General features: G+C 40.1%; 1 protein-coding gene across 1 annotated transcript; it reads right to left on the bottom strand.

Annotated features, from left to right (window-relative positions):
- Positions 1-1,481: 1,481 nt before the first annotated feature.
- On the bottom strand, positions 1,482-21,534 carry LOC309478742 (uncharacterized protein). Its single transcript, XM_082142442.1, has 16 exons — positions 20,939-21,534; positions 19,439-19,528; positions 12,721-12,816; positions 12,222-12,316; positions 12,023-12,064; positions 11,434-11,785; positions 11,194-11,337; positions 10,801-10,968; positions 9,468-9,971; positions 8,969-9,063; positions 8,770-8,811; positions 8,175-8,532; positions 7,935-8,078; positions 7,542-7,709; positions 7,351-7,437; positions 1,482-2,886 (listed from the first exon to the last, which is right to left on the bottom strand). The coding sequence occupies exons 1-15, from the start codon at positions 20,991-20,993 to the stop codon at positions 7,421-7,423; spliced, it is 2,370 nt and encodes a 789-aa protein (XP_081998568.1). The 5' UTR covers positions 20,994-21,534; the 3' UTR covers positions 1,482-2,886; positions 7,351-7,420.
- Between the last annotated feature and the right edge of the window lie 761 nt (positions 21,535-22,295).

Genomic DNA, 22,295 nt, shown 5'->3' with positions numbered 1-22,295 from the left:
GGGCATCATGTTTTTGTCTAGGATGTAATCGACGTACATTTCAACAATTTCGCCGATGGTGACATCCATTTCGATCATTTTAATAGCATCGTTCTCATCACTGACGTCATGTTCTTTTGAGCTCAAGCTCATCTCAGTACACACATCCGTCACATACGTACAAGTACACAGCAGATCGGTGATCCCGAGTGGGGATTGTGATTCACACATCATATCTAGAACCTGTTTTATCATTACACCGGGCGGATCGGTACCATGGACACATTTGTCCGTCAAATTATCCCATGAATTAGCCAGTCCTCTTATATACACCATTTGTTTCTTGAAATTTGCTTCACGCGTAGTGTCTTCCATAAATGGATGACCATCGCGTGATGCATCCGCAATAATCTTTTTCATCAGTTTGGTCATCTGTCGTCTGTAATGTCCTTTAAACAGGAATTCCATACAACTCTTTAGGCTACAGGCTGCACCCATGTTGGAGACGGCTTGGTCACTCGCCATTCACAATCGAGAGACCTTCCCAGAGATCAACGACGTCGTGCACTATTTCCTCGCAGGGTTTGTCCAGAAGTCTCGCGCTGATTTCTTCTAGCTTAGCGGCGATGAATGGTTCGTCTTTTAATTCGTGCAGAATAGTCCCGACTGTTCCTTGAATACGGTGGGGGTGAGATTTTAACCCCAACCGTCCTAGGAGGATACCGATGATGGCATGAAAATAGGGTCTAAACAGTTTGGTTGAAAGTTCATCAAAATGTGTGTCAAAATAGTAGTTAGGGGGGTCGAACAGGCAGGAATGTTGCAGTTGACTGGGATGATCAATCTCACACCCCTCGCAGTCGTTCTTCAGCTTCTTGCCGATGAGATGTTGGAGCAAAACCACGGTCGCGGCTTTTATGATTTTGAACCCCACGTCACTGAAACACCCGTCTGTGACGTCGAAGCCATGATTAGCATGATGCAGGGTCCGGTCGATTGTAGATGCGTCGTGCGATTCCCGATCGTTATGGATCCCGAAACTTTTGTCTGGCTCGTGGGGACGGTCGCACTCGATCCCCGAACCACAGTCTTTGTCGCACTCGATCCCCGAACCCCAGTCTTTGTTGGGCTTGATATTGTTACCCGGACCGTAGTAGAATACATCGCAGCACAGTCCCAAGTCTATAACGTTAGCCGGACTCCGGTCGTTTTGGAGGTCCGATGGTTCAGGGTTGATAATGTTACCCGGACCCCAATCGTTTTCAATGCACGATTCAAAGTCTATGCGACGTTTGATAGTTTTAGCCTGAGCCCAGTCTTTGTGATGATCAGTGGGTCCACGGGCGTTGTCGTCCGGAGGGTCGAGAATGCTGTCGAAAGAGATTCCGCAGCTGCACACATGATCGGGTTCAGAAGCGCCGTCTTCAGCCATGGTTTATAAATGCAGCATGGGGGGTCTGGTCGCCGGAATTTATGGTCTTTGTCGTAAAGGGGGTGGAGACGCCGTAGCACTTGAGACCTGATTTATAAACGACGCTTGGGTAGATCTGGCCGTCGAGCTTTATGATGGCTGTAGTGAATGGGCGGGGACGGCAGAGCATATGTACTGCTACGTGCACATCTCTCAGGGTGGAACAGCTGCACTTTAATTTTGTTGTATCCGTCATGCATGTCGCACCATTTGAACATTTTGTTGATGATTGAAAAAACCCTATTCAGCAAATCCAGATCGCACCACCTGAACAAAAATTGCATTTCATACAGATCGTGATGCTCGTTAGGCAGGATGTGCCCTGACCGAGTGTTGTTGAGCTTTGTCTTGTCTTTGCAGCAGAATATGTAAGCAGAATCATTCGGCTTCTTTTGAGTATGGTCACCTATTACGCGGTACCGGACGTTCGGGCTCACCCCGTCCCACTCCGCCACGTACAAAGGCTCCTCGCCGCCGTCGTTCAGATCCTTCCAGACACGTTTGTAGAAGAGAGACCAGTCTTTTTCAGGAAATACCACACACACATCTTCCCCAGCCTGAAACTCACCGACGCCATCAGTGGTGTAGAGCGTAACAACTCGAGTTGGTTTGTGAAATTTGTACCCGAATACACGGTTACTACACATCATAAATTCAGCTTTAGTCCATTCCGAAATTTCATGGAGAAAATTTGTCAAACGGATGTGACCAAAAGGTTTTCTAGGAGCCATAGTCAGACTTTCCATCATCCTGCTGCTCACCCCCACATCTGACGATTGAGGGGTGGATAAACCGTCCATGGTCATGTAGCTCATGTTTCTAGTGGTGGTGGTGGTTGAGAACACACTGACCCCATTTATATAAAATGATCTGGAATGCGGAGGAGATGCTGACACATATCCTAACAGCGCCTTCAAACTTTCTGTCATACACATGATCTAGGGTTAAAAAGGTTAAATGGCAAAAGCTTCTGTCAAACCCACATGATCTAGGACTAAAAAGGTTCAAATAGGGCAAAAGCTTCTGTCAAAACACATGATCAAAGAATAGCTAGGTCAATAGGGCAAACCAGAACAACATATGCCGGATAGACACCGGAAGGTCAACCTGTCAAAACACATGATCGAAGGGATAGGAAGGGGCAATAGGTCAAAACTAACTGTCAAAACCACATGGTCGACGGATAGGAAGGGTCAATAGGTCAATCCATAACAATAGCGACCGGAAGGGCAACCGGAAAGGTCAATGACAACCGGAAGCCATCAATCAAATTTTGACACATGGTGTAGGGTTATTACTACTCACACAGACTCTACCTCGATACTTACCTGTTCCACTTACCTGCCATCCTCGTCTTCCGATCCCGTTCCACGAACCTGCTATCATCGTCAGTGACTCTCATCCACGTCTGCCATCAGCCTCGTTCCGTTCTCTACCTGTGAAGGACAATACTGTTATTCATCAGCTAAGTTCCATTCAACTATCTTCATTGTGTTCAACTCATCATTTACATCTGCTGGTTTCCGTGCTTCTGTTCATAATAAACTTCAGTTACTTTATACTCACCTGTCTGCTTCATCACTCTCTGTGACACACGCTAGTTTTCATACTAAATGAATATGTAACGAAATTAGGTACTTTAGTTATTTTTAACACAATGACGTTACACATTCATGCTACATTTCTCAACACTGAGAATGTTTAAATAAATGCTTGTTTCTCCAGACTCGCAGTTGTCAGTCATCCACAAGTCAGAGCACTTTCATAAAGCCACAGCAAATTTCAAGTTTATTTAGATTATATTGTTCAAAGTGACTATGAATGACAGAGCGTAATTTGGAGTCAATCCATGCGATCAAGCAGAGGATTAAGTAAACTTGATTCAATATTTCAACAAATCTCCCCCAGCCTGTTTACCGTAAGGAGTCAGAAGCACCAAGACTACGGTCCTGTCCTCGCTTCAGAAATCCGTCAGACGGCGGGAGTGGAAGCGGATCGAGACGGATTCTGTATTGCTGTCTCTTTTCAGTCATGAGCCTTACGCATTTGTCAATCATCCTGGCTTGCTATTCGGGGAATGAGTCAGCGCTATGATCGGTCGAAATGATTTGAGTACAGTGCATGCACCAGGTTTTTGCGTAGTTTAGAGTGACAAATCATACCAGTGTACTTTGAGCTCAAAATGCGTACAGGTTGGCAGGTCTGAGTCTGTTCTTTATTTTATATGTTGTTACCTTTTAAGACTCTGTTTTTAAAATAGGGACATTAGTTTGGCTGCTCAGTCACTGGCAAAATAATAAAACCAACATGCAAAATAGAATCGTGATTAAATCGTGAATCATGATTTTCTTGAAAAAAATGGTGATATGATATTTTTGCCATATGGCCCACCGCTACGGACACGATTACTGTGGCTTCTGTGCAGCCCAGCATCAGCTCTGTGCCTCTTCTAGTCACGCGAACTTTAATGTTAAACCTGCAGGACAGTTTTACGTTAATCATTCAGCTGTAATCTGTACTAATAAAAAAGATGTTTCTAATCAATATTCTTTGCTTTCAGAAAAACACACACAAGGGAGGGAAGGCCGTTCTTGTTTGGCTGCTGTAAAGGGAAGCATTCAAACGCTGTGTCCTTGGGTGAAACAGGGAGATGATGATAGTGTCTCTGATTATAGTGTCATATAAAAAAGATGGGAGAGACGTTTGGCAAGAAAGGTAAGTTGACAAGACTTTATTCTTCATGAAATTCTCTAGTGAGAATTGGTTTGTTAAATTGGGTATGTAGATAGTATGAGATATAACTGAATTACACAGCCAAAGCCTAGAAACATCGGTTATAGACTTCATGTAAAGTTGTTGTTTTTTCCCAGTAGCTGGGTTTCCATCCAAACGTGAAGCAAATCTTTTTCAAACAATAAATGTGAATTAGGTAGATTTCCATCAGGTTGTTTGAGCGGACGACGTGGTATTGGTAACCTAGTAACCAACGGTAAATGAAACGCCGTCAGCGAAACAGTAGTGATGCGTGTCGTTCGACTCAATGAGCGACTGCTTTAAGAGAACGCTGAGAGCCGGTTCCCGTCTGAGAGCAGTTTTCCCTTTTTCTATTTTTGTATGTTAATACAAGTAAGGATAATATGATTATACTTTCGCTACACTGCTCTGCCACACGACAAGTAGTCACTCGCTTAATGTTATTTTGATATGTTTTCATCCTTAATATCAGGTCAGAAAACAAGAGCAGTAACACAAGCAAACGAAGTTGGCAGTGATTATTGAAAATAACGCCCCCGCGTTTTGCTGGATTTTCTTCACATTGTAGCACAATAAACTTAAATTACTCCGTCATTTATGGTTATACATAAAAAAGAAATATAAAAAAAGAATCTGTGATATTTCTACTTTTGTATGTGTCCACTTACAATCAAATCAAAACATTGTGCTTTTTTAAAATAAAGAAAATAAACAGGGTATGCGTTCTGCCTCTCCGTCTCACTGAACTTTTTTTTCTTGAGCACGTCTATAAACTGAAACAAAACTCAGTGAATACTTGTCACACATTTATGAGCCATATATCTTTATAATCATTTAAGTGTGTACTTTTAAATGATCGGATTCAAACTGAAAACAAATATTCTCTGCTTAAGTCATTTGTATAAAACCAACAAGATGTCCAGTTTCTCAAGCGCTTGCTCATTATTTTTAATTTGACCACACCCACGCGCGCAAAAGAGATTGACATGCAAATCTCCACATGGAACGCGAACACCCTCGTTACCTCAAAAACAAAGCACCAAACTTCACCAAGGTCTCTGCTTTTCGTCGAGTTTGGAAGACATGCCGTGAGCTTACATTGGATTTACCTCAGAAGAAGAAGAACGCGATTTAAAGACAAGAAAGATGTAAGGTAAGAAATTCTTAATTATTAGTTTATGGTATTGTTGCATAAACTTCACATTGCAGTTGAACTGTTACTGTGGATATCTGCTCAAACGTAGATATGTATAATATGGTAACCATAATGTTTCATATTTTGGAGCGCGCTGTGCGTTTGAATGTATCATATTTTGGAGAGCGCTGTGCGTTTGAATGTATCATATTTTGGAGCGCGCTGTGCGTTTGAAAAGCAAAACGCACCAAACAATAGGCTTCATGTTTTTATATTGTAATCAATATATTTTTCTCTAGCGTAGTTGTTACTGAAATCTTTTGGAAGATTTAATTTATTGTTATTATTATTTTATGCAGCACTGCGCGTAGTCTATGCCTACAAGGCACAACAAACCTGTTCATTATATATTGTTGGAAACATTTTTGTGTGTGTGTGTATTCTGTGAATTGTAAAAATAAATTAACCAGAAAAATCTAAAATCTATTCCCAAAATCGTGCAGCCCTATAGTTTCTCTTGATATCAGTACATTTACATTTAGTCATTTAGCAGACGCTTTTGTCCAAAGCGACTTACAAATTGGGACTAAATTAAGCAAGTCATCGTGAAGAGGCAAAAAAACAACGCAAGAAGTGCTCAAAATACGAAGTTCAGGCATTATTCAGAATAGCATAAGCCCGATAAGCGAGAATTTACAGAAAAAAAAAGAAGAAAAAAACCATTTTTTAAAAAAAATGTTTTTTCAGTATGTGAATCGTTTTTTTTTTTTACAGGGCCCAGATGCAACTGAGTCCTGCTGACTTCAACATTCACATGAGTCTCTGTACATGAACATGGTAAAGTGAAAATCAAACACCTTGGAAATGAAAGGTATGTACAATGTTTTTAGGAATGGCACAAAGGTCTCTGTCTTTGGATCATTGTTTTCAATAATGTGCTTTTTTTTCATTTGTTGTGTATCTTTGGATTATGTTGTGTTGTAAATAAATCCAAACAATTTAAAAGCCATTCTTTTTAAAATCTCCTCATTCTTTGTGCAAGGTTGCTCTGAATGACAGGGCCTGATAGCTCCTAATAGGGCATTAGGGGAGTGTCTTTGTCTTTCTCAGGTGTGAAAGCCGTATATTAATGATGTGATCACGCCTACTCGCATAAAGCTTTCTTACACAAAACACGTCTTACAAATTTTAAATCAATATATTGTCTTATCTGAATGAGCAGTCAGGGTGATTTTCACATAGTTTTGAAGCAAATATTCTAGGCTACGTCATACAACTTTCTAAAGTCTTGTGAAGAAATAATCAGTATGGGTTTCATGGCCTTATTTCAGTGACAAATTATTTTTGTATTTTCACAAACCACGCATAAATGTCATTATCTCAAAACTACAAACTTTGACATACATGCTGCTGACAAATTATTGTAGCAGAGTTTGTGCTGAATACAGTGTAATCAGACTTTAGCCATGAACATGTCACAAGTAACAGAAATAAGCACAAATGTCAGAGCATGTCAGAACACCTCCAGGGCCAGAAAACAGCTCAGACCCCAGAGGGTTAAGGACAAGCGGCAGTGTGTTTAGTATTGGGCTACTGTCACTTTAAGACCGGTACACGTCTAATATGCATGCATATGACACGCACTCGATTTTCTCTCAAATATTTGCTTTCACTTTAGACATAACCAACTGTGTTTATGTGAAGCTTGTGTGTATTTGACAGTATTAGCACAATAAGACTAGAAAGATATCTTAGTCCAGTATCCAGGCGCTGTTTGACAGGCTTTGCGAATGAAATATTATGTCCCGTGAGTGTATATACAGCATGTGATGTGAATGTAACAGAACTACAGCTGATAGAATGTGCGCAGTTACACGATACTAAGACATTTCTTCAAAAGCAGATCGTGGAGACATTTTAATCGTCCACGATCGAATATTTTGATATCGCACACCCCCACGTGTCCCACAGTTATTTCATACAGGTGAGTATTGATTTGTATTAATGTTACCTGTCGCAGACGCATCTGATGAGCTGCTGCGATCCATTCCTTCGGGGATATACTCATATTCGAACACGTCCTAGTTGTGATCCATTCCTTCGGGGAAAGTTGCATGATGTTTACTCTCTGCATGTTGCCTAACATCAGAAACATCAGGCTGAAGCGGACATGAATCAGAGAGGTAATAACTAGAGACTCACCTTCTGTCGGCTCGGACTCAATCGCATCTGGCTCTGGTGTTTCTTTAAGCCAGTCATGATCTAAAATGTTCTGTAAGGTGATCCCTGACTTTCTGTCACGAAGTTTCCGAAGTAGATCAAGTAGATTCAGGCATTCAAGAAAAGAGTTCAGTTGAAAGCTGAATCGTCCTGCTTGATTTTGAGAAATGTAGTTTATGTGAGGTAATGTTGCTGTTACTATGGCATTCTCTTGATGCCCATGAACATTTATTCATGGCTAAACATTCACTGTCAATCCGCTGTGTTTTACACTTTGCTTATTTGTCATCAAGGTAATTTTACTGTCACTTGTGTAAGAGCTTTACATGTTTTCAAGCAATGCTATTTCCATTTCGTTCTTGTTTTTGGTCTCACCTCTGACCAGCGGTGTATTGTCACGAAGAAGTTTCACAAGACCTTTTCCTCCGACCATTCCCTTCAGAGCTCTGTATAAGCCATTGTTTGTTGCCATTAAAGCGTGAATTCTCCTCTTTTCTATTGATTTAATATCGCCTATTCCTGTAAGCAGTACGTTTTCAGTTTTCAGTAAAAAAAACTTATTTCCATATCCTGTGCATAATAAATCAGTGACTTGTGCTCAAAAAGCAAGCTCACCTGTTTCTTTGATGAACAGCGCTCGGTTAAAGCCGGCTAACTTGATCTGCCTGGTGTCTGGGTTGATGAGTACTTTACTCAGGCTGATGTGTTCATGATAAACACCCTGTTCCCTGCAGTGCTGTAACGCAGCGATGAGATTCTGCATGATGTCTTTTACTTCTGCTTCAGTCAGACGACCTCTGTTTTCTTTGATGAAATCACACAAGGTTACGCTGACACCTGGATGTTCCATAATTAAGATGTGGCGATCTTCTGTGTCAAACCAATCATATAACTTTACGACATGGTCGCTACGTTCGATTATCCACATTATAGCTGCCTCTCGACAAAAAATGTGGGAATTGAAAGAAACAATCTGAAAGAAGAGATTGACAAAAGGTTAGTTGACTCCTAACCTCAAACCTCCTGACTAAAGAGTGAGCGAAATTCAATAAGAAAACAATGAACTTTACATGTACTTTACAACTGATGCTTCTTTGATTGTCTATTTCACATCTTATGCTGTCTACATACAGAATTATCAATTACCGAATAAAAATGTAATAAATAATTCTTAATAGTAATTTTCATGAACAAAATCATGTCAACTTACCTGGAAATCACGCTGGAACTTCCTAACCAATTTGATGATCACCTAAAAAATAAAGAAAATATTTGCAAACGTAAGTGAACTGACTCATCTTTGTTGTTTACATGTTTATCTACAATCTTTTTTAAAACATGTTTTGAATAAAAAAGACAGAAGGAAACAAGAGGCAAAAAGTTTGCAGTATCCAGAAAGAGCAACATACTTGAGTGCCATCAGATTTTCGAATTCCTTCATAGAGTCTGAAATCGGAAAACGATGGCAGTTCCTTTCCCACTTCATAACGAGAGTTAAAGGATCCTGGAAAACACACAACAGCATGAGAGACTGAACTGCTTATGACTAAACACACCTGTGTAGATCAGGCGAGGACTAGTGACAGCATGTTAAGTTTAGCGAATGCAGTGATTAATATTCATGAACCTGGCAGTTCATCAATCCTTAGTGCAGTTTATATTCTTATTAGTAGCAGAATTCATCGTAGTATTATTATCTTATCAGTATTATTGTTAGTTGCATTTTTCACAGAAACACTGACCGACAATGTCCTAATTTCAGTTACAATGACAAATCTGCATTCTTATGTTCTCATTCACACTGTTACCAAGTTTGAGTTCAGTGAGAAGTCCCCCAGTAATCGTGTCCCACTGTTATTTCTGCATACATGTGAGTTAGGGTTAGTATTAATGTCCTCAGACAGTTACCTGTCGGCTCGATCTTAGATAACACACGGGCGCCGGTCCATATTTGAGCGTAATCCACCATTGGCTCAAGCGCATCTGTGGCTGGAGTCGGCTCTTCTTCAGGTGTTTGAGGAGACTCCTGTGATAACGCATCAGCGCTGGTCGATGGTTGAGCGTAATCCACCATTGGCTCAAGCGCATCTGTGGCTGGAGTCGGCTCTTCTTCAGGTGTTTGAGGAGACTCCTGTGATAACGCATCAGCACTGGTCGATGGTTGAGCGTAATCCACCATTGGCTCAAGCGCATCTGTGGCTGGAGTCGGCTCTTCTTCAGGTGTTTGAGGAGACTCCTGTGATAACGCATCAGCGCTGGTCGATGGTTGAGCGTAATCCACCATTGGCTCAAGCGCATCTGTGGCTGGAGTCGGCTCTTCTTCAGGTGTTTGAGGAGACTCCTGTGATAACGCATCAGCGCTGGTCGATGGTTGAGCACTGCTGCTATCCATTCCTTCAAACTGCATGTTGCCTGAAGAAAAATTAAATGATTGTCAGAACATTTGGTAGCCAAACTAAACACTATTTTATTGAGTTTGGTGACAGCATGATGCAATAGTTGGTATAGGCTACTGCTTTTACTATTGTTTGATACAAATTTTACAATTTCAATTAAATTCTTGTGGTTTTATTCCGATCTTGATTCAGATTGGATCCGTATTAGGTACAGTAGAGACATGTTAATTTCTCTCAAGAAAGAAAATCACACCTAGAAAATCACGTCTTTCAAATGTAAGAGTCGACTATGATTCAGTTAAATTAATCGTTTTTAAAAACGAATCCTAAGCGGTTTCGTTGTGACGACAAGACGAGACATTAGCATATTAGCCGTCCACTTATTGCGCGCGCAGGGAAAACTTGAAGTGGACACTGGACAGCATCATGTGGAGAAGACGGCACTGTGCTCTACAATGTGAACGTAAAGCCAGTTTCTTTTCACCGCCCAAGGACGAGCATGTGAAGAATCAGAGGTTAAAGTTCATCTTTACCACGGTATCACAGCAGTTTAATCCTAAACTTTTGCTGTGTTCCCTTTATTTCACTGATGACTGCTTCTCAAATCTGCTTCTCACACCTGTTTTGTGAAGGTGTGAATCATTTTTGACTAATATTTAATATAATAAAGTTCTGTGTAACGAATTATTCACGAAGGAATTATTGTGAACGAATCATCTGTTGAGCTGCTGTGATCCACTCCTTCGGGGAAAGTTGCATGATGTTTACTCTCTGCATGTTGCCTAACATCAGAAACATCAGGCTGAAGCGGACATGAATCAGAGAGGTAATAACTAGAGACTCACCTTCTGTCGGCTCGGACTCGATCGCATCTGGCTCTGGTGTTTCTTTAAGCCAGTCATGATCTAGAATGTTCTGTAAGGTGATCCCTGACTTTCTGTCACGAAGTTTCCGAAGTAGATCAAGTAGATTCAGGCATTCAAGAAAAGAGTTCAGATGAAAGCTGAATTGTCCTGTTTAATTTTGAGAAATATAGTTTATGTGAGGTAATGTTGCTGTTACTAGGGCATTCTCTTGATGCCCATGAACATTTATTCATGGCTAAACATTCACTGTCAATCCGCTGTGTTTTACACTTTGCTTATTTGTCATCAAGGTAATTTTACTGTCACTTGTGTAAGAGCTTTACATGTTTTCAAGCAATGCTATTTCCATTTCGTTCTTGTTTTTGGTCTCACCTCTGACCAGCAGTGTATTGCCACGAAGAAGTTTCACAAGACCTTTTCCTCCGGCCATCCCTTTCAGAGCTCTGTATAAGCCATTGTTTGTTGCCATTAAAGCGTGAATTCTCCTCTCTTCTATTGATTTACTATCGCCTATTCCTGTAAGCAGTAAGTTTTCAGTTTTCAGTAAAAAAAACGTATTTCCATATCCTGTGCATAATAAATCAGTGACTTGTGCTCAAAAAGCAAGCTCACCTGTTTCTTTGATGGACAGCGCTCTGTGAAAGCCGGCTAACTTGATCTTTCTGGTGTTTGGGTCGATGAGTACTTCTCTCAGGCTGATATATTTATAATAAATATCCTTTTCACTGCAGTGCCGTAACGCAGCGATGAGATTCTGCATGATGTCTTTTACTTCTGCTTCAGTCAGACGACCTCTGTTTTCTTTGATGAAATCACACAAGGTTACGCTGACACCTGGATGTTCCATAATTAAGATGTCGTGATCTTCTGCGCCAAACCAATCATGTAACTTTACGACATGGTCGCTACGTTCCACCATCCACGTTATAATTGCCTCTCGACAAAAAGGGTCGGAATCCCTAATCTGAAAGAAGAGATTGACAAAAGGTTAGTTGACTCCTAACCTCAAACCTCCTGACTAAAGAGTGAGCGAAATTCAATAAGAAAACAATGAACTTTACATGTACTTTACAACTGATGCTTCTTTGATTGTCTATTTCACATCTTATGCTGTCTACATACAGAATTATCAATTACCGAATAAAAATGTAATAAATAATTCTTAATAGTAATTTTCATGAACAAAATCGTGTCAACTTACCCGGAAATTCATTTGGTACTTGTCAACAAATTTGATGATCACCTAAAAAATAAAGAAAATATTTGCAAACGTAAGTGAACTGACTCATCTTTGTTGTTTACATGTTTATCTACAATCTTTTTTAAAACATGTTTTGAATAAAAAAGACAGAAGGAAACAAGAGGCAAAAAGTTTGCAGTATCCAGAAAGAGCAACATACTTGAGTGCCATCAGATTTTCGAATTCCTTCATAGAGTCTGGCATTGGGTACCCATGGCAGTTTCTTTCCCACTTCATAACGAGAGTTAAAGGATCCTGGAAAACACACAACAGCATGAGAGACTGAACTGCTTATGACTAAACACACCTGTGTAGATCAGGCGAGGACTAGTGACAGCATGTTAAGTTTAGCGAATGCAGTGATTAATATTCATGAACCTGGCAGTTCATCAATCCTTAGTGCAGTTTATATTCTTATTAGTAGCAGAATTCATCGTAGTATTATTATCTTATCAGTATTATTGTTAGTTGCATTTTTCACAGAAACACTGACCGACAATGTCCTAATTTCAGTTACAATGACAAATCTGCATTCTTATGTTCTCATTCACACTGTTACCAAGTTTGAGTTCAGTGAGAAGTCCCCCAGTAATCGTGTCCCACTGTTATTTCTGCATACATGTGAGTTAGGGTTAGTATTAATGTCCTCAGACAGTTACCTGTCGGCTCGATCTTCGATAACACATCAGCGCTGGTCGATGGTTGAGCGTAATCCACCATTGGCTCAAGCGCATCTGTGGCTGGAGTCGGCTCTTCTTCAGGTGTTTGAGGAAAAATTAAATGATTGTCAGAACATTTGGTAGCCAAACTAAACACTATTTTATTGAGTTTGGTGACAGCATGATGCAATAGTTGGTATAGGCTACTGCTTTTACTATTGTTTGATACAAATTTTACAATTTCAATTAAATTCTTGTGGTTTTATTCCGATCTTGATTCAGATTGGATCCGTATTAGGTACAGTAGATACATGTTAATTTCTCTCAAGAAAGAAAATCACACCTAGAAAATCACGTCTTTCAAAAGTAAGAGTCGACTCTGATTCAGTTAAATTAATCGTTTTTAAAAACGAATCCTAAGCGGTTTCGTTGTGACGTCAAGACGAGACATTAGCATATTAGCCGTCCACTTATTGCGCGCGCAGGGAAAACTTGAAGTGGACACTGGACAGCATCATGTGGAGAAGACGGCGCTGTGCTCTACAATGTGAAGGTAAAGCCAGTTTCTTTTCACCGCCCAAGGACGAGCATGTGAAGAATCAGAGGTTAAAGTTCATCTTTACCACGGTATCACAGCAGTTTAATCCTAAACTTTTGCTGTGTTCCCTTTATTTCACTGACGACTGCTTCTCAAATCTCAGAGTTCAATGCAGGATTCGCAAAGCGCTTGTGCTTGAAAGACCCCCAAGGTCATTTTTCTGGTCCTTATGGGGGGTCCCTTGATGCTTATGGGCAGCCGCGGCGCTACCACTGGGCCCACCCATTTTAGGTCCGGGCCCGCCCATTTTGACCCAGGCCTATAGTGAGTAGTGAGTGATTTTCATTCTAGCAGTCCAATAAGCAGCCGAGGAAAGCTTTGAGTGAAAGCTCCTCAGCCAATCAGCGGCTTCTACCCCACGTGTGGACTCTTAAATCCTGATCGATTGCTCCTGTCTGCCTCGCTGCCTGCTGTGAGTTTGTTTGCTTCGGTGCTGTAAGCGCCGTCTTAGCCTCGTATCTCTTTCTGTTTTGAACCATCATTTACTATAATTTCTAGTTGTTTATACTACTAAATACAGCTTACCCAACATCCAAGATTAACTAGTTAACTACTATTAACTAGATTAACTCAGGCCAACTAGTCTCTCCCTATGGAGGATCCCTTTACCACTCTACAGATAAAGCGTTTTCGGGAAATTCGTTTCACGTACCTAGCCCGAAGTAACAAAATTAAATTCAATTCTGTATAAAAATGTATAAGGAAAGACCAGTACTTTGTTTAGGCTTGGTTTGTAGGGAATTCCAATTAATTTCCAAATTAAATTAAATTCTGTATAAAACAGGGCTCCAGACTGCGACCAAATGGTCGCATTCTGCGACCAAAATTTGAGAGTGTGCGACTGAATTTTTCATCCAGTCGCACATGTGCGACCAGTAAATTTGTTTTGTTTTTACACGTTAAACGGAAGGGGCGCGTCAGTGAATCCGGAATGTGTGGCAGGCCAATGAGTGTGAGAAGAATTGGGAATGGCCACTGTAACTGGCTAATGTGTGGAGGGGGAGGGTCCTAGAGATAATCGAGCGCGCGTAAACGTCCGTGGGAAGGAGACGGAGACAAATATCAACAGTGCTACCAGATACTTTCTGTAGAACTTAGTGCCGCTGCCCTCAAATGTTAGTCTGGAGCCCTCTGAACTTAAAATAAAACTGCACATTGTAATTTCTGTACGTTAAGTCTATTTATTCAAAGCATTTGTCAGTAATACAGTTATTTTGGGGGGAAATGTGAATAATTGCATTGCAAGGTGATTTAAGATGTGCCCCTAAATTTTCTGCTTGCGCTCCTAAAATTTTAAGTCAGGGGCTACAGCGCTCCTAATAAAAAAAGTTAGTCTGGAGCCCTGTAAAAATTTATAAGGAAAGACCAGTACTTTGTTTAGGCTTGGTTTGTAGGGAATTCCAAACCTGCGCACATATATTCAAACGCACATAACTATAGAACCAGTTCTTAATGCGCATGTGAACGCCATCATTGTTTCTCACAGGTTCGCGTTTAAAGTCTGTGTAGAGAGAATGGTGTCGTCTTAGCGGCCCCTAATTTAATAACAAATGATCGTTGCGACGGAAGCGAATCAATCAAAACTAACTTTAGCTGGAAAATAACTTTATTAAAGAACCGCTATAAAGCCAAAACAATCTCTGTTACCTTAAATTATACGTTTATCTCTGTAAAGCTGATTTGAAACAATTTACATTGTTAAAAGCACTTTATAAATGAAGATGACTTGACTTAAGCCTGCCCACAGGCTGCATCGTCACCAGCAAGTGATCCAATGAAATGAATGACGTCGGCACACAGCTTTTCAAGCAAGCTCAATGAGACAGACACAGACGGTAGCTAGCTAATATGAAACGCAAAGCAAAGCAGCTTGTTTTCATTTAAATTCAACAAGAAAAGCATCGGTATGCTTGCACCAGAACTCTTGTCTTCAGTAACTTATCTTGTGCATTTATATTTTGAATTTGAATTATATAAATTCATTATAGTGATGGATTTGTACTTTTGAGCCCCAGCGCCTGGCTCTGAGGAACTATCTGCACGTTCCTGGATGTTGGTTTGTAAAATATCTTCATTGTTTCGTCAGATATCTTGATTTCGTCTGAAGATATGCAGAGAAGTGTGTGTGTGTTGTTGTTGCTGTTAATACACTAAAAATAATAGGCCTATAATTTTATTAAACAATAAATAAAATGAAATTGTAATTGTATTAAAAAAAGCAACAACAAAAAATTCCTCAAAGCTGTTTTTTTTTTTTTGCGATGCTAATTGCGCATCAGTTCAGGTAGGCCACTGAGTCGCTGTCCTCAGTGCGCAGAAAAGCGCTGAAACGGAAATGAAGGAGAACCCGTTTTTTGGGCTTATTTTAACTGGCCCATCCAGTTTTCTGGAGGCGCCGCTAGTGCTTATGGGAGGTCCGGTTTGCTAAACACAAGCACAAAGCGTTCCGCACATTCAGCTGACATAAAAAACACTTTCAATAAACAAAACTAAACCTATCCAATGATTCAATGTTTTCTGTGTTGACACAAATCTTGTGCGATGTCCTAAACTGCCGGGATAATCACACAACGAGTACACTTCTGCTAATGACACGTCCGATTCGCCAACTAATGACTCTACTGAACCGATTCACCATTTAATGAATGCTTCAAATAACTGATCTGTCCAACACTGAACTCACGAGACGTATGAATCGCTGTATAACAAATCGGTAACACTTTACAATAAGGTTCCATTTATTAAACTCTAGTTAACTACATTAGTTAACATCTAACTATTAATAAACTGCACTTCTACAGCATTTATTAATGTTAATTTCACCATTTACTAGAAGCCTACATTATTCAAATCAAAAGTTGTTAACATTAGCCTAATGCACTGTGAAGTAACATGAACAAACAATGACATTTTTAGATGAGATGTTTTTAATAGTTTAATAGTAAAGGTTTTTGCTTGGAAAAGAGCTCATTTATTTAACATAAACGTATGTGCTGTTAATCGGTGACGTCACTTACATGGAGTGCTAAAATGGGCTGAAACTAGCTCAATGGTAAACAATTATTGATAAAAAAAAAAAAAGATCTGTGATTTCAGCAGCAACAAAATCCTGGAAAGCTGGAGCACAGGTGAACTGAGGAAGCTCATTCAATCACTTCAAATCCATTTTCTCACAATATTTTTCACCTATGCATCTGTTATTTTCTTATTTTTTATTTGATCAAATTTACATTTGTTTCATTTACGTTTCATTGATTTTAAGAAGGTTTGTAAGTGACACTGTTGGAGCAATATGAATAAGTAAACATAAATTCTGTTATCCTAATTTAAGAAATTGTTTTCTGTATATTCTGTATATTCTTCTTCCTCTTTTCTGCTGCAGCTTCTTGCCTTTAAATAAACTGGCAGCGGTTCGCTGTGTTCCTCGATCCCTCCACGCTGATGGCCTGCACAATAGCAGGGGTGGAGGTGGAGAAACATCTCTAAGGCGCTGTGAACACTATGACTTGTAAGTAAAACTTCCAACTAAAGTCAAACATACAGTATTGGTGTTGGTGGACTAATCCAGCATTATGGACGTGACATTTGCAGTCAAAACAATTTGTATGTTGATATGAAAAATTGGGTACTTTACTTTTAGCAATCCAACAGGTGAATTATGTATATGATGTATATTACGATGTTATGATGACAGGTGGCCCGGCGGGTCCTGAAGTAATCTTCGAATGTCTTAAATAATGTTCTCCTAATAAAAGGCCTTAAAGGAGTAGTTCACTTTCAAATGAACATTAGGCCATGCAGAGTTATCCTGGCTCAAGACAAGGCGGAGGTGGCAAAATGGCCATCATTTACTGATCGTATTTTAATAGTAAGATAGTTCGATTTTTAATTTTGGAAGGCTGTCATATATTGTCTTCTGCACAGTATTTGCATTGGTGGACCGTGGTACCTCTAAATAATAAACATTTTAAAGATAAATTCATTAATCTAGAGCACTTTGAAAGGTCAAAATTAAGAGCTCCAACCCATGTTCAGCGTGCAAATTGAACAAAGGAAGTCTGTTTATTGACTTGAACCTGATCTTTAACGAGACTCATGCGCTAGAGATGTGCAGATCAGCTCTAACATCACCCGAATGATCCGCTGTTAAACATTAATCATCCTCACGCCAACCGCTCACACCTATGATATTCTCTGATTCAGATATCTGCACCTGATCATCACATTACAATTATTCTAACTCTCTGTGTTAAGCATGATGGTATGGTGCCATATCACACTGAAATAGGCTGCTTTAAAATTAAAATGTTATTAAAATAAAAGTTCTTCTTTTGGCAAAAATACATTTCCTTAATAGCCTAAGCAGAGGCTTTACTCGCTTCAAACTTACATTGTCAATGTTTCATTACATCACTGTTGGAAAACACTCTTATCAGAATACATTTTTCTACCTTTATAAAGGGCATTTTCCCCGTAATTTGATTAAATGTTTGCTTCATCTTTCATTTCAAACTCTTAAATCTGATCAATAAATCCAATAAGAATAATAGGGCACTATATGGCTGTTACCAATCAAATTAAATCATTTACACTGACAAATTACAACTGTATTAAAAGAGATTATGAGATTGTTTGGAAAAAAACAACAAATAAGACATTTTAGAAAAATGATACTTTAACCCTAACCCACCAGTAGGTGGCGGCAGCTGACCGCTTTAACCCTAACCCACCAGTAGGTGGCGGCAGCTGACCACTTTAACCCTAAACCACCAGTAGGTGGCGGCAGCTGACCACTTTAACCTTAACCCACCAGTAGGTGGCGGCAGCTGACCACTTTAACCTTAACCCACCAGTAGGTGGCGGCAGCTGACCACTTTAACCCTAACCCACCAGTAGATGGCGGCAGCTGACCACTTTAACCCTAACCCACCAGTAGGTGGCGGCAGCTGACCACTTTAACCTTAACCCACCAGTAGGTGGCGGCAGCTGACCACTTTAACCCTAACCCACCAGTAGGTGGCGGCCGGTGACCTTCTGCTGAAACAGAACAAAAACAGTCTAATTGCGTCTAAAATGTAAGTGACTTAATTTTAACTATTTGTTTATTGAACTGTTATAAAGTCAGTCACATTTTCAATGGTGATGGTATTCATGAAAACAGCACTCTTAGTCGTGTGATGTTGCTTAACTGCGTATGTACTATGTAACATGTTATAAATAAAAACACTCCACATTTTCATTTTTAGCGCAGGAGTTTCTTTGTGTGCTGCACTTATTTGTTTGGACTTCTCCTGGAGTCGAGAGGCGGCGCGAGCCTCAACAGTGCAGTTACCGTGAGTACATTAGGTAGGCCTAGGCTTTACATTATTATCAACCGCCACTTACATTAAATTAAATTAAATCTGAATCATTCTTACGGTTTGGTGATTCCCTAGTTATATATTAGCCTGACTACGTCAGACTTCGTACTTCCGCTCAATTTCAGTTCGCTTCTGTACTCAGTCTGAGATAGCGACCTATCTCACAGTTTTCCTCCGGCCTCAAAACAGCCGGCCAATCAACGAACAGAGGGTGGGCTGAGAGCCGTGACGTAGACGCTGATTGTACCGTGGATGCGTAGATTTACTTCACATAATCTGCAAGTCGTTCACAGCCATGTTCACTCCGGTATTTCGCTCGATGGTTGTTTTCGCATCATACATGTGTTTACAATGGAAGTTCGATGCAGCTGAGCCGGCGCATAACACACGTCATAACCAAACGTTATGTAATTGGCTTACGGGTAACCAATGATTTTAAACTTCAGACAAGCGCTTTTAGTACATCTACGCAAGGGACAATATTATTATAGTTTTAAAATAATAGACCAATAAAATAAATGGAGAGTTTCTCCATCTAAAGCACAGGTGTCAAACTCAGTTCCTGGAGGGCCACAACCCTACACAGTTTTGTTCCAACCCTGCCTCAACACACACACACCTGCAGTTTTCAAATAAGCCTGAAGGACTTGATTAACTGATCAGATGTGTTTAATTAGGGTTGAAGCTAAACTCTGCAGGGCTGTGGCCCTCCAGGAACTGAGTTTGACACCCCTGATCTAAAGTATTTAAGGAGTTTTACCTCGAGACTGATACTTCTTATAGAGAAACCGTAACAAGAGTCCAGCGGAGATCAGAACCGGAACAGCCAGAGGGATGATCAGAGACGAGCCTGAAAACACAGGAGAAATCATCAGAGAATATGATCACGTTGAGCTAATTATATTAGAGTTATATCCCTTCATTGGTTACAAATGTCTCTACTCAAAGCAATACTTTCTCCATCTCTTTGTCCTTGATTCCAACCCGTTTTCTCTTTCGTGAAATGATGTATGAGATGTATTTCTATGTAATGAGATGTAATATGTTTGTATTTCTTTTCTTTTTTTGTGTTAAACCTTTTGTTAAAGCTTTCAAGGTCATATAATGTACATTCACTATATGTCATATAATGTAGGCCTACATTCTTTCTGCTTGGCTTTGGGGCCCTAATAATGTATGGGTTATTTATGAAAACACTGGCTGAATGGACGTTAATGCACTGTTACATGGCTACTTAGTGCAGCTGACCGATAACAATGGAGTATTCCAGCAAGCCGTGTGTTAATGTGGTGTGTATTCAGTCCATTTGGGCTGAAGGTGAAGACAGAACCAAACCAAAGCTGGACTGTAACCTACGGGCCTATTCATGGATTTCATCCGGTCCCTTTCCACAGGTGTATTAATCAAGCACAATGCAGTCTGCATTCATAATCTAGGTGCTTGATTTTATACACCTGTGGAAAGGGACCGGATGAAACCCATGAATATGCCAGACTCCATACTGCCCATACTTGGTGTGTGTGTGTGTGTGTGTGTGTGTGTGTGTGTGTGTGTGTGTATTACAGTGTACACTGTAAAATAAAGTATATTAGCTTGTAAATTAGCTTTGTAGTTCATTGTTTTGTCAAATGTGAGAATAAATGCAAGTTTATATTTTCTTTAAGATTATGTAACGTCTGTAATAAAGTCTGTATCATTAAATGGTCACTTGTCTTTCTGTTGTTATTTTGTAGATGTTTGTTGTAAATAGGCTTAAATGCAATTCAAGATACGTTAGTAAAACCATGGTTAAACTGTGGTAACGTTAATACAACCAATGTGTGGTACATGAACCATGGTTTTTTTTTTTTTTAAATCATAAGGAATATACATTTTCAACCGGCTAATCGTACAATTTATGCTGGCGTGATTATGGCCCTAAAAGTATTATGAAAAGTACAACATAAAGCAGGACAGAACAACCATTACTAAAGAGAACTAACAAAAACACTTAATCCAGAGTTTCTGACAGGAATTACATGTGTGGAAACTAACGTTACCGGCGAAGAACATTAGACATACGCTAGTCATAGTGTCTATATATCTATAGCGGCTCATATAGTCAGAATCTGGCAGGAATCTGTCTTTATTACAGTCTATGGTCGAAATTCGGCACAGAATATAATTTGGGCCATCGTTGTCCCAAATATTGTTGACTAACGTAACGTTACCTGGGACTGTTATTTCTGCATATATGTGAGTTTTGATTTGTATAAATTACCTGTCGTTTTCGGAACTGTTAGGCTGCAGGTGGCGGTTCCCTCAGGGAGGAACATAGCAGCGTTGGCAGATCGTTGAGTGTAAGATAACAAGTTTTCTATGTTTTCTATTGTTTGTAAGGTTATGTCGATAACGCGCGTAAACTCTAGTTAACTGTTTGTTTGTTTGTTTGTTGCTGTTGCTGTTGCTTAGCGACTCCTGTCTGTGGAACGTCGTGACGTAACCACTCTCCGAGAATACTGTTTCCGGTGTTTCGGAGAATTGAGGCCGTTTCTCAATACCAAGTACGCAAACTTCGGACTTCAGTCCTTGGTAGTTCGGACTTGACAAGTTCGACTCAGGAGAACGAACTCCCGAGGACGGAAGGACGCAAGTCCGATAATTCTGCAAATGGAACAGCGGCGTACTTGATAGCCTCACTCAGCTCGCTCTGGCTACTCCGGTTATCTCTTTATGTACATTTATGCTACAATAAAACAAAATATGTTATAAACCAACACTCTGCCTCTTTTCATTTTCATAAAAAAATAAAAAAATCTTAAACATATTAATGGCCACACAAATGTGGTTCAGGCAACGCAATACGCTCTATGCGCAACTTACTTCCGCAACAGGTGTCACCACATCCGGTTCAGGTCCGCTGTACCGCGCTACGTTGGATATGGCACTGTTTTACAGTCTAGATGCCTTCAGGAATTACCCAAAATTAGTGTATCTGATGTCCATCGCATATGCAGGTTGACATCTAAAACTCCTGCCACTAAAATGGACAAGGGATTTAAGCTATACGCCTCCTCATACATATTTGACTATGAAGGTTTGTATCTGCTAGCGAACGGGAAGAATGCAGTATGTCACTATGGTAGCTAAACTAACGATAACATTAATCTACCAGCGCTAATCTGAGTTGATAGAAAAAAATGTCATGCTCTGCAAATTTATGATTGCTAGCTATATAGCAGCTACCTACATAATCACGCTTTCACTTTATTTTTCACCAGTATCAAACAAAGACAGATTGACTGGTGCTGTCAGCATCAGGGCAGCTAGTCACAGATCTATGAGGAAAAACGAGAAGCCACACAGCCTGAGAGTAACGTTAGGGATGGGTTGGGTGTTCTGTTCCAGTTCAGGGACAGTATTGATCAAGCCTCTCAGGGTAGGAGTAATTAAGAGTGGATTAATCAGTGATCATGAGCGACGGGTCCCCTTGACTGTCTAATCACCATGGACAGACTTGCAGGAGCTGCTTTAGTCTTGAGACGCTTGGTAAATGCATGCACAGTTGTTCCAAGTTCAATGTTGTTTTTTTGTCTACTTGTTAAAATATGTGTATAGTGAGGTTACTGGGGTAACTC

Source organism: Leuciscus leuciscus, assembly GCF_965113295.1.
Source record: "Leuciscus leuciscus genome assembly, chromosome: 17".
Lineage (NCBI taxonomy): Eukaryota > Metazoa > Chordata > Actinopteri > Cypriniformes > Leuciscidae > Leuciscus > Leuciscus leuciscus.
This window is presented reverse-complemented; position numbering and strand designations above follow the sequence as displayed.